This window comes from Stegostoma tigrinum, chromosome 27 (assembly GCF_030684315.1).
Source record: "Stegostoma tigrinum isolate sSteTig4 chromosome 27, sSteTig4.hap1, whole genome shotgun sequence".
In the NCBI taxonomy this organism is placed as follows: Eukaryota; Metazoa; Chordata; class Chondrichthyes; order Orectolobiformes; family Stegostomatidae; genus Stegostoma; species Stegostoma tigrinum.
Window position 1 is genome coordinate 18,804,576 of NC_081380.1, and position 15,917 is coordinate 18,820,492.

Consider the following 15,917-nt stretch of genomic DNA (forward strand, 5'->3'; position numbering starts at 1 on the left):
ATTTTTGTTTCCTTTTGGTACTGTGCTGGATGATGTCTGATTGACCTTAGAAACAGGCAATGTCACTCACAGTGATTCACAGCTCTGAACTTTACAGCCCATTTCCTGAAAAGATACATTCCCTTCACCATTTGTTATGATATTACAAAAGGAATGGGTGTTGATTTCCTGTGATGAAAATTAGTTAATTATGGAAGTCTTTTAAGTTACTTCTGAAATGCTACTTTCGCTTAAAGCTTCATAAATTGAATTGTTTTACGGGAGTGGGTGATAATGTAATTTTTAAAATGTCAATGTACATTGCACTTCCATCTCAATCTCTCCATTAATGCTTCTCTTAACAAAGATTTTTAAATGTTCTGTTTAATAGATTTTCATCCTTCTGGCACAGTGAATTGTCTATCTTAAATAGATGTTAGACAATTTTCACACCATTTGTCCCAACACTGAAATCATCATATTCAATATGTTTCAGAGATAGTAGGAACTGCAGATGCTGGAGAATCTGAGATAACAAGGTGTGGAGGAGCTGGTTGAACGCAGCAGCCCAGCAGCATCAGAGGAGCAGGAAAGCTGATGTTTCGGTCCTAGACCCTTCTTCAGAAGACTTTTGATGCTGCTTGGCCTGCTGCGTTCATCCAGCTCTACAGCCTGTATGCTCAATATGCTCCTTTTTCTAACAAAAAATGTCCAATACATTTTCAGTTATTTCATAAAGTTCTTTCAGTTCTTTTTATTTGAATCAGTTGGTTTTGTGTTCAAAGCCTCTTCTATTGAGCATCTAATCCCAGTTTTCAGTTTCATGCAGTGTTTTATCGTGAAAGGGGGCAGCTCAATTCAATGACACCACTTTGTGTGTGTTTTGGCTTGTCTTTTTAGCCCTTTAGCAATTATGAAACACTAAGTAAAATCTTGTTATGTTGAGTATTAAGAAATAAATCCGTCTAAGTATCATGAAAAATTCCAATTAACATTTCAAACAGTTTCTAATTATTTCTACGAAGTACCTAACCATACAAAAATTCAAACACGATACTAAAAATATATGACCTGTCCAGAATTTTACAATTTGGCTGCTCATTAACACATTGATCATTGGATTTAAAACATGATCTAAACCATTTTCCGGGGCTAGTTAACTTGGAATTTCATACTTCCTTATTATAAATGTATAAATAACTACGATGTGATTGAATATTTGATTTCTTTTCAAAATCTGTCAAATCTATTTATTGCTTCATTTCGGAGGCACATCAGGTGCAGCAAGAGGATAAGCAGGCATCCTCCTCTCAGATTTAATCCTGCTCCTGAGCCACGCGTGGTGAAACAGTAATATCTTTGGTTTAACTTGGCCCCCTGCCCCACTATGGGAATAAAACCGATGTATTCCCTTGATCATCCATTGTTGAGAGTCAAACCTTATGGTGTGTGAACCAGAAGTAAAAGCCCATAATCTACCAAATATTAAAGATAATCAACTTATCAACACACTATGTTGTTGAATAAGGAAGAAACATTTCGGCAAAGATAACATTAGACTGTTAGATTAAGACCCTGTGGAGGTCAGGGGGTTAATGGACAAGTTAAAACAATTGTAACTTTCCATGTCAATTGAATTAAACTGCATAACTTGAACAACTTTGCCATTCAATATTAACCACATAACGTTATGACTCGGTTTACACTGCACAGTGCAAGGTTTCTTTTCTATTTATGGGATGTGGGTGTCGCTGGCTGTCCAGCATTTCTTGCCCATCCCTAGTTGCCCCTGAGGAGGTGGTAGTGAGCTGGCTTCTTGAACTGCTGCAGTCCACCTACTGTGGGTTGGGCCACAATGCCATTAGGGAGGGAATTCTAGGTTTTGGACCCAGCAACAGAGAAGGAATAGCAATATATTTCCAAGTCAGGATGGTCAGTGGCTTGGAGGGGAACTTGGAGGTGGTGGTGTTCCCATATGTCTGCTGCCCTTGCCCTCTAAATGGAAGTGGTCGTGGGTTTGGAAGGTGCTGTCTGAGAATCTTTGGTGAATTTCTGCAGTGCATCTTGTAGACACTATTGCTACTGAGCGTCGGTGATGGAGGGAGTGGATGCTTGTGGATGCAGTGCCAATCAAGCAGGCTGCTTTGTCCTGGATGGTGTCAAGCTTCTTGAGTATTGTTGGGGCTGCACTCATCCAGATAAGTGGGGAGTATTCCATCACATTCCTGACTTATGCCTTGTAGATGGCGCAGAGGCTTTGAGGAGTCAGAAGGTGAGTTACGTGCCATTGTATTCCTAGCTTCTGAACTGCAGTTGTAGCCACTGTGTTTATGTGGGAAGCCCAGTTGCATTAATGGTCAATGATAACCCCCAGGATAGGGATAGTAGGGGATTCAGTGATGGTCACACCATTGAATGTCAAGTTGGGGTGGTGGGGGGCGTTAGTTAAATTGTCTCTTGTTGGTAATGGTCATAACCTGGCATTTGTGTGGTGCTAATGTTACTTGCCATTTGTCAGCCCAAGCCTGGATATTGTCCACATCATGTGGCATTTGAACATGGATTGCTTCAGTATCTGGGGATTTGCAAATGGTGCTGAACATTGTGCAATCAGCGGTGAACATCTCCACTTCTGACCTTATGAGGGAGGGAAGTCATTGATGAAGTAGCTGAAGATGGTAGGGCTGTGGACATTATCTTGAAGAACTCCAGCAGAGATGTCCTGGAGTTGAGATGATTGATCTCCAACATTCACAACTACCTGCCTATGTGTCAGGTACGACACTAACTACCGGAGAGTTTGCCCCCGATATTCATTCCAGTTTTGCTAGGGTTCCTTGATGCCACACTCGGTCGAATGCAGCCTTGATGTCAAGGGCTGTCACTCTCACCTCACCTCTGGAATTCAGCTCTTAACAGCATAACATTAATCTTTAAATATTTAATCAAAGTACATTAACAAATGATTTATTGAAAAAGGGCAAAGAGTTTTCATTAGAACCAGTATCGTTTTTAAAAAAAGGAAACTACTCATAATCAACTGCTGGGTACTACTGCCACACAGTCTATTCCATTCAATGTACTCCCATTTATCCAACACTCTAAGCCAAACAGGATTAATCAGTCTTGGGATTTGTCTCAGACAGTTTGTGTGTTTCCTGCATTTCCATTGTCTTATTACTGCAATACAATTCATTACAGAAAACAAATGCATGCGTTATTCAAAAAATTCTATCAGATACGATTGCTGCATAATTTCAACAGCCTTGCATTCAATCTGTGAAAAAGATGCGGCAGTTTTAAATGGCTCCAAAAGCCCTTTCCAAAAATGATGCTCAAAAATTAGGGGAATTGGATCCCTCAATTAAACCTCATTTTTCAAAATACTGGATGACCCTTTCAGGTCTTTCTACATTTGTTTATTTTATCTCCTTCTACATTTGTTTATTTTATCACCTAATTAAATTATTCCATTTGTTGCAGTTAATATCTCTTGCATGATTAATGGTTGCAAACTCAATTGTATTGCAAAACTTGATATTGTTTGTTAACAGGAGAATGTTAAGCCCCAGCAATACAACTGTAAAAAGCAGACAGACCCACATTCAGCCAAACTATGGTATGATGCTGAATTCCTGGTTCCAGTTATAGGGAGACACTGATCAAAGCTAAGTGTCTGTCTGCAAAAAAAAGTGAAAGGAAGAGATTTCATTGAATTGGTTTTGCTTATCTACTTGAGATCAACTAGAGTGGCATTAATGATGCTGTGGGATTTTATCAGGTCTCTGCCATTAGAAAAGCTCAAGGATATTTTCTGTGCATTCAACTACAATGTTTTCTTTATAATCAATTCTAAGACCTGCCTCATGACCGACATCAGACTTGCTGGCCTCTGGTTTCCTGTTTCATGCCTTTTTGAAAAGAGAGATTATATATGTTGCTTTCCAGTCCAACACTAACTTTTCTGAATCTTGTGAAATTTGGAAAATTAACACCAACGCATCTGTTAGCTCATTACTCATCTTAAGATACCTACGATGAAGTCCATCCAGACTTAGAGCTATATCAGCCATTAGTTTGTTTCATTGTCTGGCAATATTTATCCCTATCTGCCTGCTGGCCCCTACCTTGTGGTGTGAATACCTCTCAGTGTGTTATCCATTTGGTTCTCTGTCTCATAGATATCACTACCATTCGAGGTTTGAAACTAGGATCTAAAGATTGTGTAGCTGGTAACGTTTCCTGTGTTTGACTTCTTGTAGATCATGAAAAGTGTCCATGACTCCCCGTATGCCACAATATGGATATTCTGCATGACAAATTGACCTGCCATACTTTAAGCTGATACTTCATTTACTTTAGCTTTAGTTACTGTTACCTGAATTTTAATTCACTTAAGGGATGTTTCTATCACAGGCTGGCCCAGCATTAATCTCCCATCCCTAAAATCATACTCTTACACTATTAATAAAAACTCCAGGTTAGAGAAAAGTACAAATTCTTTGACCTTACATAGTCTCAATTCAGCTGAGGAGCAAGTTACTGCAGATGCTGCAATCTGTACTGAAAACAACAAATGTTCGAGATCACAGCAGGTCAGTCAGCGTCCATGGACAGACAGCAATTTAACATTTCGAGTTATGGATGACTCTTCATCAGAACTGAAGTGGAGTGTGGAGAGGGCAGAATTTATGCTATAGTTGCTGGGGTGGTGGTGGGGGAGGTGGGGTGTAGAAAGCTGGGAGAGAAAAATATCAGAGAAAAAGTATTGATAGTTCAAATGAAGTGATCAGAATGTGAGAATGGCAGAACAATAGTATATCTCACTGCCAGACTTGAAAGAACAGACAGCTCCCCTCTGGTGGGGGAGGGAAGAGAAGACATGGTACCAGATAACTTAATATGTAAAGTTCAAAGAAAGAAAAGAAATGGGAGTTGGTTCACAATTTGAAGGTGTTGAACTCAATATTAAGCCCAGAAAGTTGTAAAGTGCTAGTCTGAAGATGAGATGTTTTCCCTCGGTCTACTGTGCCTACTAATTCTCACTTCCCCTGTACTAATTTCCATTATTTCTGGAGAGGCAACAGTACCTGAAGAAGTGTCCCAACCTGAAACATCAACTTTCCTGCTCCTCTGATGCTGCCTGGCCTACTGCTCCACACTGCATTGTCTCTGACTCCAGCATCTGCAGTTCTTGCTATCTCCGAGTGCCTAACATCAACTGCTCAAATACCAACCAATGCATGATTTTATGATGACACATTTGGAATGTTATTCTGCAGCTTAATCAGGTTCTGGAGGCTCTGCATGTCTTTGCCTTTGTTCATGAAGGTATGTTCACACTGTCTCTGAGCTCTCTCATGCTCTTGATAAAGCTGCTGAATAATGTTCAATGCAGTTAGTCTTATCATCAATTTGTCCAGAAATGCCAATGATTAGAGTTTGCTGGAGCAGCGAGTACTGGAGTTTTACACAGAAGCCGTGCAGAATCAATGATTCAGCAAACTCTGTGGAAATTGAAACTTACAACAAGCAACTCCTCTGTGTCTGAAACGGTTTAAGAAAGCTTTCTCAAGCTGCAAATGGGGGTATTCTGGCACGGGCTTAATAGTTACTTAGAAAAGGTTAAGAGGTTTAATAGGCTACCATAATTAACTCCGGGGTAACTATTAAGCTGAGCCCCCGACTCATCAAGGAACTCCCATAATACATTTTACCTAGGACCAGACTTCACCTTCCACCACAACCTTACCTTGCTGGACCTGCCATCCACCCTCAGCATGACACCACGCCTCTACCCTGCCCACCACCATCATTTGCCTCAGCCTGGAACAGCCCCCAGCCCAGATTCAACACTACCCATCAACCTGCCAGGTCTGACATCCTCCCTTGGCATGATTTGTTTCCCCTACCCACCAATATGCCTCACTGAGTTCTGAACTGACACGCTCCTTCCTTGGTTGCCACTCATGCACCAGAGCTGACCCAATCCAACTGAACTGACAGCATCCCAAAACTGCATGTCGACCAAACCTCCCCACCAGGCCCATTACTCCTCACGCCTGCCGTGATCTTCCTGATCTGACCCAACACTGCCAAACTCCACCCAACCAGACTCAATAATCCCACAAACCACACCCCTTCAACTAACTGTGCCCATCACAACCCAAATCTCCCACCTCACGCATTCTACCAGATTCAACAACCCTCGCCATTGACTACAGCCCAGCCCAAACCAATCCGACACCAACCCTTTTCCCAACCCCTAACCTATAATAAGTTCTCATTCACTTACCCAGAACATTAAACTTCAATGTACCTCCATCCTAAATCCATACTCTCATTTATATACTACCCCTTGTTGGAGCAGCTGTGAAAATGCCTGTTTGTGCTTCTGCATGTTCAAATCTCATAACATGGCTCACTGTTTACTGCAAAGGAGTATGTGGTTTCTGTGAAGATTATCTTCGTGGCTGGATTTGTTTGTTTCTGGGCAGATTGGTAACAGCAGGTCCTTGTCCCAGAGCCGCCGCACAGAAGACATTGAGAGGTAAGTGGGTCATTTTTAATTTAATCGGGTTTGGAAATAGGCTTCTGATCCTGATTGGAACATGTGAGATATTTTTCCACCAAATTCTAGCCCATGTCTGAAGACTTGAGCACCATGTATTACAGGAGTAAAAATTTGCCATTTCAATATCATGTAGTTACACCTTTATATTTGGAGAGAGCATCTTGCTAGCAATCATTTTGCTCTAATCTGATATATTCTGTATAGAATCTTAACATAAGAATAATAATTTTGCAAATTTGTGTGTCACTGTCTATTTTCTGGTTCATGTGCTAATTGAATCCAAAATGAAGAAATGAACAAATGAAAGTGCAGCACAGGAACCGGCCCTTCAGCCCTCCGAGCCTGTGCCAACCGTCATGCCCTAATTAAACTAAAAACAAACCTGCCATTTTCAATCCATATCCCTCTATTCCTTCCCTATTCATGTACCCATCTAGGTGTCTCTCATATGTTTTAATGTGCCCGCTTCCTTCACCTCTTCTGGCAGTGCATTCCAGGCTGCTACCACTCTCTGCGAGAAAAAAAACTTCCCTCACATATCTCCATTAAACTCTCCCACTTTGACCTTGAACCTGTGCCCCCTTGTAATTGAAACTTCAACCCTGGGAAAAAGCCTCTAACTATCCACCCTATCTATGCCTCTCATAATTTTGTAGACCTCTATCAGGTCTCCTCTCATCTGTCTTCCCAGTGAGAACAATCCTAGTCTTTTTAACCTTTCCTCATAGTCAATGCCCTGGAGACCAGGAAACATCCTGGTGAACCTTGTCTGTATTCTCTCCAAAGCTTCCACATCCTTCTGTTAGTGTAGTGACCAAAACTGCACACAATACTCCAAATACAGCCTAACAAGGGTTTTATACAGCTGCAACACAATTTGCCAACTCTTGGACTCCATGCCCTGGTTGGTGAAGATGAGCATGACGTGTGAGCATGATGTGTGCCTTCTTAATCACCTTGGCTGCCTGTGTTGCCACTTTCAGGGAACTGGGAACCTGCACACCCAGAACCATCTGAATGTTAGTGCTCCTAAGGGTTCTGCCATTTACAATATAATTCACACCTAAATTTGATCCTCCAAAATGTATCACCTCACATTTAAACTCCATCTGTCATTTCTGTGCCCAAATCGCCAATCCATCTATATCCAGTTGTATACTTTCACAGTCATTGGCACCATCAGCAACTCCACCAATCTTTGTGTCATCTGTAAATTTTCTTATCAGACCACCCACATTTTCCTCCAGATCATCTACATATACTACAAACAACAAAGAACCTAAGACTGACCCCATGGAACACTACTAGTTACCGATCTCCATTCTGAAAAACATCCTTCCACCACTACCCTCTGTCTTCTATGACCAAGCCAGTTTTCTATCCATTTAGCCAGGCCACCCTGAATCCCTTGTGATTTTAGTTTTCATACTAACTTGCCATGTGGGGCTTTATCAAATGCCTAATTAAAGTCCACATAAACTACATCCACAGCCCTTCCCTCATCAATTTTCCTCATTACCTCTTCAAAAAATTCACTTAGCTTGGTCAGACAGGACCTTCCCTGGGAAAAAAAACTATGCTGCCTGTCACTAACTGGTCCATTTTCCGCCAAATCGCATATATCTTGTCCTTTGGTATCTTCTCCAAGAGCTTCCCCCTAACAGACATCAAGGTCACCAGCCTCTAGTTTCCTGGATTATCCCTGAATCCTTTCTTAAACAAGGGAACAACATTCGTTAATCTCCAGTCCACTGGAACTTCACCTCAACGAGGATATGAAGATATCTGCCAATGCCCTAGCTATTTCCTCCCTTGCCTGTCTGAGTAACCCGGGGTGGATCCCACCAAGTCCTGGGAATTTGTCTATCTTAACGCAAGTTAGGATTCCCAAAACTTCCTCTTTCAAAATGTTGACATTCTCTAGAGTGTTCAGATACTCATCCCGACCTCAACAATAGTCATGTCCTTCTCCTTTGGTGAAAACCGATACAAAGTATACATTCAGGATCTCCCCCACTTCCTGTGGCTCTATGTATAACTTCCTTCCTTTGTCCTTGAGTGGGCCTACTCTTTCCCTTGTTACCCTCTTTCTCCTAACATATGTATAAAAAGCCTCAGGATTCTCCTTGACCCTGTTTGCTAAAGAAACTTTATGGCCCCTTTTAGTTTTCCTAATTGTGCATTTAAGTTGCTTCTTAATTTCTCTCTACTCCTCCAGACCTTCATCAGTTTGTAGCTGCCTAGACTCGTCGCATGATTCCCTTATTCTTTTGAATAACCTTACAATTTTGATTGTTATCCACGGTTCCTAAATCCTGACATTCCTATCCTTTAGTTTTGCAGGGACCTACTTGACCAGTATTTCAATCAGTTGGTCTTTAAAAGCCTCATGCCAGAGGTAGATTTGCCCTCAAATAACTGCTTCCAATCCACATTCTCCAGTTCCTGTCTAATTTGGGTACAATTGGCTCTTGCCCAATTAAGTACGCTCACCCAAGGGCCACTTGTGTCCTTTTCCATGACTACTCAAAATCATTATGGAGTTATGGTCACTAAGCCTAAAATGCTCTTCGATTGAAACATCAATCACTGTCCTGGCTCATTCCTTAGGACCAAGTCTAATATGGTCTCCTCTCTGGTTGGATTGTCAACATACTGCCTCAAAAAGCCCTCTCGGACACAACTAACAAATTGCTCTCCATCCAAGCCCCTGGCTCTAAGGGATTCCCAGTCAACAAGAGGAAAGTTGAAGTCACCCACCACAACTACCCTGCTCTTCTTACACTTTTCCAGTATCTGACAACATAACTGCTCCTCTATCTCCCGTGGGCTGTTGGGAGGTCTATAGAAAACACCCAACATTGTGATTTCACCCTTCTTATACCTGAGATCCACCCATAATGCCTCAATGCAAGATCCCTCCAATGTGTCCTCCCTCAACAGCTGTGATGCAATCCCTAATCAGCAGTGCAACTCCCCCACCCTTTTGTTTCCCTCTCTGTCCTGTCTAAAACAGCAATGTCCAGGTATGTTAAGCTGCCAGTCCTGTCCCTCCTTTAACCCTGTCTCTGTAATGGCAATAACATAATAATTCCATGCAGTTATCCATGCTCTTAGTTCATCTGACTTACCTGCTATACTTCTTGCATTGAAGTAAATGCATTCCAGTCCTCCAGTACCTCTGAGCCCGACTTCCCTGTGCCTATTCTTACTCTGTGCTATGCATATCCCTGTCACAATTTTGTTCCCGGTCCCTGAACTGACTGGCCCCATATTCTGGTTCCCATCCCCCTGCCACATTAGTTTAAACCCTCCTGATGAGCTCTAGCAAACCTCCCAACCAGGATATTAACACTTCTCCAGTCCAGGTGCAACCCGTCCTCCCTGTACAGGTCCCATCTTCCCCAGAAGACATCCCAATGCTCCATATATCTAAAGCTAATCTAAACAAAATGAATGAATCCATTTGTATAAGCATAGAACATTTTATTTCTATCTGGGTTTTGGATTTAAATACAATAATAATTAAATTATATTAACTACATAGTGTAAACGGGAACCTCCCAAAGATGATGATGAAGGGCCTAGGCCCGAAATGTCAGCTTTTGAGCTCCTGAGATGCTGCTTGGCCTGCTGTGTTCATCCAGCCCCACATTTTAGTATCTTGGATTCTCCAGCATCTGCAGTTCCCATTATCTCTGACCACCTCCCAAAGAGAACCTGTTTTTGTGAATCTCTAACAGACATCCACATAATGTTATAACACCTGAAAATTACTCCAGCTCAACCATTTAATTTACTCAATCTCAAAATATAGCTAGCAAAGGCAGCATTAATTCACCAACCATTTGTTCATCACAAGGTGGAAGTGGGCTTTTTGAACCAACCCATTTCGTAAAAGTGCTTTATTATCTATGGAAGACTTTGGCTCCATAATGAAGAAGAAATATAGCAACATCAAGCTCGGAACAGGATTAGACCTTGCAGCTCTTTTGGCTGGCTGTACCATTCATACATCATGGTTGATTTGCTCATGGCATCAGTTCCACCTTTTCTATCCATGTTTCATAAGCTTGGGGTCAGTTGTCCATCAAAACCCTATCCAAAACAGCCTTGAATATAATCAATGACCTAGACTCCATATCTATCTGTACAGAACAAAATTCCAAAGGGTAATGACATTTGGGGGTGGGGGGGGAGTAATCATTGTTGTGAACAGGAACCTCTTAACCTTAAACTCTGCCCCCCTAGTTCATGTCTCCTGAAAGACAAGAAATATCCTCCTGCCATCCAACATGCCAAGTTTCCCTCAGGAGTTTGTATGTTCATTAAGATCACCTTTCATTATTTTAAAGTTCAATGGCTATATGCTCAAACTGTTCAATCTTTCTCCATAAGATATGCCTTCATCCTTACATTGTGTCAAAATAACATTCTCTGAACTGAATGTAGTGCGTTTGTAACTTTTTTTCAAATAAGAAAACCAAAACAGCATGCCGTACTTCAGATGTGATCTCAGTTGTACTGTTGTAGTAGAATTTCCCTAGTTACACATTACAGTTTAGCTTACAAAACATGTTCAGGTTTTACAATGTGGCTTGAAGGTGATGGTGTTTCTTTGTGGCTGATGCCTTTGCTGCTCCTGAAGGTGGAAGTCATGAGTTTAGGAGATACTGCTGAAGGCACTTCAGCATATTGTTGCAGTGCATCCTGTTTACTGTAGTGATACTGTAGTGGAGGAGTTGGTTTTTTTTTGATACAGGTTGTCGGATTAAACAGATTGATTTGGTCTGGTTAATGTCAGGCTTCTTGCACATTGTTGCACTTGTTGAGGCAAACGATATATGTTCCCTCAATTGTACCTTTTTAGGTAACGGAGATACTTTAGGGAGTCAACAAGTGAGTCCGGGCTGCAGAGTATCCATGAAAGCAGATGGCCTAGTGAAATTATCAATAGATTAATAATCCAATAACTCAGCTAATTTTCAGAGGCTTCAGGTTCAAATCCAATCGCAAGAGAGTTTGAATTCAATTCAGATCTGGAATTAGGAGTCTAATGATGGCCGTGGAGTCATCTTTTCTAGTTGACAATAAAACAAAATCTGGGTTTACTAATGTACTTTTAGTGAAGTTTGTTACCTGGTCTGGTCTACATGTGACTCTAGACCCACACCAATGTGATTTTTAAAAAATTCTTAACTGCTCTCTGGCAATTAGAGAAGGATAATAAATGTTGGCCGAGTCAGTCACACCCACATTCACATCCTGTGAATGAATGACTTACAAAGCTGAACTGCCAATTTAATGGTTATTCCTAGCAACTTGATAAAGGGTGACTCAGCACTCATAATGCTATTGATTGTTTCTGGGAGATAGTTTGAATATCTTTTCATCGTTGCTTGGCATTTAGGTGACAAGAAACATTCATGCGCACATCAGTCTAAACTCAAATGTTAGCTTGATCTTGTTATAGGTGGACATTGACTGCCTCAGTATCTGAGAGATTGCAAGTGGAGCTGAACTTTCGAATTAGCAGCAAATTGTCTGACTTCTGACCTTTAACTTGAAGCCAAGTTTATTAATTAGGAAAATAAAAAATAATTGGACTTGGGACACCAATTTGAGGAAGTCCTGCAGCAATAGGGTTAGGGCCAGGGTTAGTCCTAATTGTATGGCAGTGATGTCCTGGGTTTGCGATAATTGGGCTCCAACATTCCTACTTTATGGGAGGCATAACTCCAGCCAGTGACAAAGTTCTCCATCACTTCAAGTGATTTCAGTTTTACTACAGATTGTGGTTCCTCACTCGGACAACTAATTTCTGCCCAGCTGTACATGAAAATCAGACAACGGTGGCAACCTATTTTGATGCAGCATGTATCTTCTTTTTAATTTGTTTCTTAATCAATGACAAGTGATTTTGGGGACACCAAAATACAATGCATTTATACAGTGTCTTTCAAATGCCATGACCTGCCAAGAATTTTGGAGCTAATTAAACATTTCTTTTATAGTGGAAGCTTTTTCTGACAGGAATGGGGGTTCAGTTTCCATACTGCAAAATACCACAAATGGTAACGAGATAGCTAAGAAGTAAATCTGTTTTTTAGTTCTGATTGAATGATGTATAAAAAGGCCATGGGGATATCCTGCAGGGATTCCAGCTTGCAGTTTGAATAATACTGTGGTATCCCTTGCATCCACCCAGGATGAAGATGGGCCCCTTGGTTCAGGGTCACTCCTGAAGGACAGCACTCCCTCAGTAATGAGTCTATGCTAGTCTAGGCCATGTGCTTGAGTTTCTTGAGTGAAATGGAACCCAAACCCTTCTGACTCAGAAATGAAAATCACACCATTCAGCCCAAAGCCGCCACTTGCGAACGGTGATGCAAAAGTGACAGCATGTGAAAGAATGTGTGCAGTCTGAAGCAGAGAATTACAAACCCCCTCCAGACTGTCTCTCTCCAATTGCAGTAAGACCCAGCTGCAATGCTTTATGCTTTGATCAATTATCAACATGTTTGCTGCTTAAAACAATACCAAATCTCTCCTGTCCATTTTGCAGTTTCTTTTCCAATTGGTAAGTGTAAAAGTTCTGTTCTAAATGATTCATTTGTACTGGTTTAACTGATACAGTTACGTCGCTGCATTCAAAATCACTCAATTCAGACAAGCTCAATGCATTTTTTAATCTTTGGCTATTTTCATTAATTTACTTAAAACTGCGACGTTTTTAGTTGTAACAAATTCATTTTGTTCTGTCACATCGATAGTGACACTAAGTCAGCCTTCAGCATTCCCTTTGTTCCGCTCCTCATTTCTCCTTAGCTCATTAACGTACCGCAGATTTAATATCTCCCGGAAAAGAAATTCATGTTAAAACTTGACTTCAGAATATAAATTATTGAGGGCTCCTGCTTTCACTGCAAAGAAGCTGCTGTGTCGTGTGACCCAAAGAATCCGCTGTTAGGAGAGGACCAAACGGGGAGATAATCGGAGTCAAGATTCAAGGTGCAAATGGAAAGAGAAGAAGAACAAGAATTTTTTGGAGGGAGAGAGAGATATCCTGAATTTCAGGTCGCTCTGTTCCTGAGTGTTACAATCTCTTCCAGTGGAGGGAAGTTGGGGCTCTTAGAAATTCAGTGCAGACCTTTTTAAAAGTAGCACGTGCACGTGCTGCAGGGACATTAGGATCGGATATTTATTTAACGCCTTTCCGGCACATCCGAAAGCACTTTACAGCCTTTTAAAGAGCTCTTAAATGGTGGGCTATGTCAGGGATGGGGGAATGCGCCACGACGCGCAGCACCTTCGATGGGTTGAATGGCCTACTTCTGCTCGCCTCAATTCCTGCACAGCAAGATCCCACAAGCAGCGATTGGTTAATCAGCCGATCCTCTGAGGGTGTGGGGTGAAGGATCAGTGTTAGAGTCTGTTATCTTCTCTAACAGGGGACCGTACTGAACTGCCAGCCTAAATTCTGCGCTCTCTCTCTCTGTAATGTAGGAATTGTACTCACTACTTTCTCAAAAGGAGACGGGAGCACTCCTTCCCCGGTGAACATCGGACTGCCTATACCGCTGTTAAAAGATGGGGTTGGCAACTTGCTCTGAACTTGACCTTTTATTATGTGTGTGTTGTGTGTGTGTGTGGCTGTAAGCTCTGGCTTACCATTGAGCTGGCGGTAGACGATGTCCTCCAGGAGAGAGAGCCTTTTCAGCACTGCCTGTTGGACGAGAGGCGAGCCCCGGGATGTCAGGTTGTAAGGCTCGGTTCTGCCCTGCGCCGCGTGTACCAACTCCCGGCCCTTGAGAGGGACCCTGCAGCGGGCCAGGAACAGTAGGAAACCGACCACAACCACCAGGTTGAGGATCAGTAGCCCTTTCACTCTGCGGAGAGAAGCCATCAGGGGGGCTGGAGAGTGTGGAGGTGCGGGGAGACAGCTGATGATAAACCTGTCCGAGCCCGCTGGCAAGCGATCAGCGGAAACAAACCGTGCAGTCTCAGGGTCTGTGTGGCACAGCGCCCCGTTTTCAAATCGGGACCCTTCCCATCTTCCTGATATTGGTGTCTGGGTGTCCGGGCAAACAATCTTTAACCGGCGGACCTGTCTCTGCTGGTCACAGGTGATAAAAACAAATATCAGAGCGAAAAGATTTGTGTCCAGCACGATTTTCTCCCACCGGCAAAAGCTGAGATTGTTTCCGTCCAGAAGCAGCAAAATAACAAAGCCTGGAGTCCAGGGGCAGCAAACTGGGGAGGGGGTAGGGGGGTGAATCCAGGAAGGTTTGCAGGTTTTGCTGTTTTGAGTTAACGGTCCAGGAATCCGGAGCTGGAATCTCTCTTAGACATTCCTCAAGTTTAACCCTCCAGGTGGAAAGTGACAAGTCCGAGGGAGTGAAACTGACCTGCGTACGGCGGGCGAAACTGACGAGCAGCCGGCGGTCGTAGAGCGGGCGCCCGCTTACTGGGTACTCTCGACTTTCACATAACCTGCCATTCAGTCCGCCCGCACACAGCCCGCTGCACGCCTGTCCCCCGGGCTACATCGGGCTCGGCTGGCCCAGGGTTGGCATCCAAGATGCGTGTCAATGCGTTTTTTTTAACCCCCCTCCCTCTCACCCACCCTCTATCTCTGCCGGCGCCCTCAGACCTCAGAGTGAGAGGAGGAAAGCAGAAGGAGCGTGTCGTGGTCCCTCTCCTCTTGTCGCTGAGCCATCTCTCTCTCTCTCTCTCACGCACACACACCTACAATGTGAAGGACCCTTCTCTACACGGAAGGATGGCTGCTGGCTTGGATCTCCGTGCTCAGCCGGAGCGGAGTCTGTTACGAGATGGAAAGGTCTGGAGTAATAACCGGAGCGGATTACGAACGGGCTGCGGAATAAAATCAGGAATGGATGTGGAAAGACTGGCATCTGTGTGCAGCCATTTACCTTTTCTTTTGGTTTTTATTAGGTAATGTATTAAGGCAGGCTTTGTGATAACAGGGCCTGGTGTATGAGGTAGGGAGGCTAGGGCATGGGAGAGTTCAAGCCCTAAAATTATTGAACTCAATATTGAGTCTGGAGGGCCGCAGGGTCCCCTACTGGAAAATGAGGTGTTGTTCTTCCAGCTTGCGCTAAGCAGGAACACTGCAAAAAATCTGAGACAGAGATTTTGACCAGGGAACAGGGTGGTGTGTTGAAGTGGCAGGCAATTGGAAGCTTAGGGACTTTTTTGCGGGCAGAATGTAGATGTTCAGGAAAACAGACCTCCAGTCTATGCTTCATTTCCTCATTATAGAGAAGGCCATTTTGAGAATAGCAAACACAGCTGATTAGATTGTAGGAAGTGCAGGTAAAGTGCTGCTTCACCTGGAAGT

At 42.8% G+C, this 15,917-nt stretch overlaps 1 protein-coding gene across 2 annotated transcripts in view; it reads right to left on the reverse strand.

Annotated features, from left to right (window-relative positions):
* The window catches only part of galnt17 (polypeptide N-acetylgalactosaminyltransferase 17), a 339,355-nt gene extending 323,952 nt beyond the window's left edge, over positions 1-15,403 (reverse strand). Inside the window, exon 1 of one of the 2 annotated variants that reach the window (XM_048557604.2) lies at positions 14,225-15,403. In XM_048557604.2, the coding sequence (XP_048413561.2) occupies positions 14,225-14,459 (235 nt within the window). In that variant the 5' untranslated portion in view covers positions 14,460-15,403. The remainder of the gene's footprint in view (positions 1-14,224) is intronic. The other variant, XM_048557607.2, reaches the window with a different exon arrangement.
* Positions 15,404-15,917: the final 514 nt, after the last annotated feature.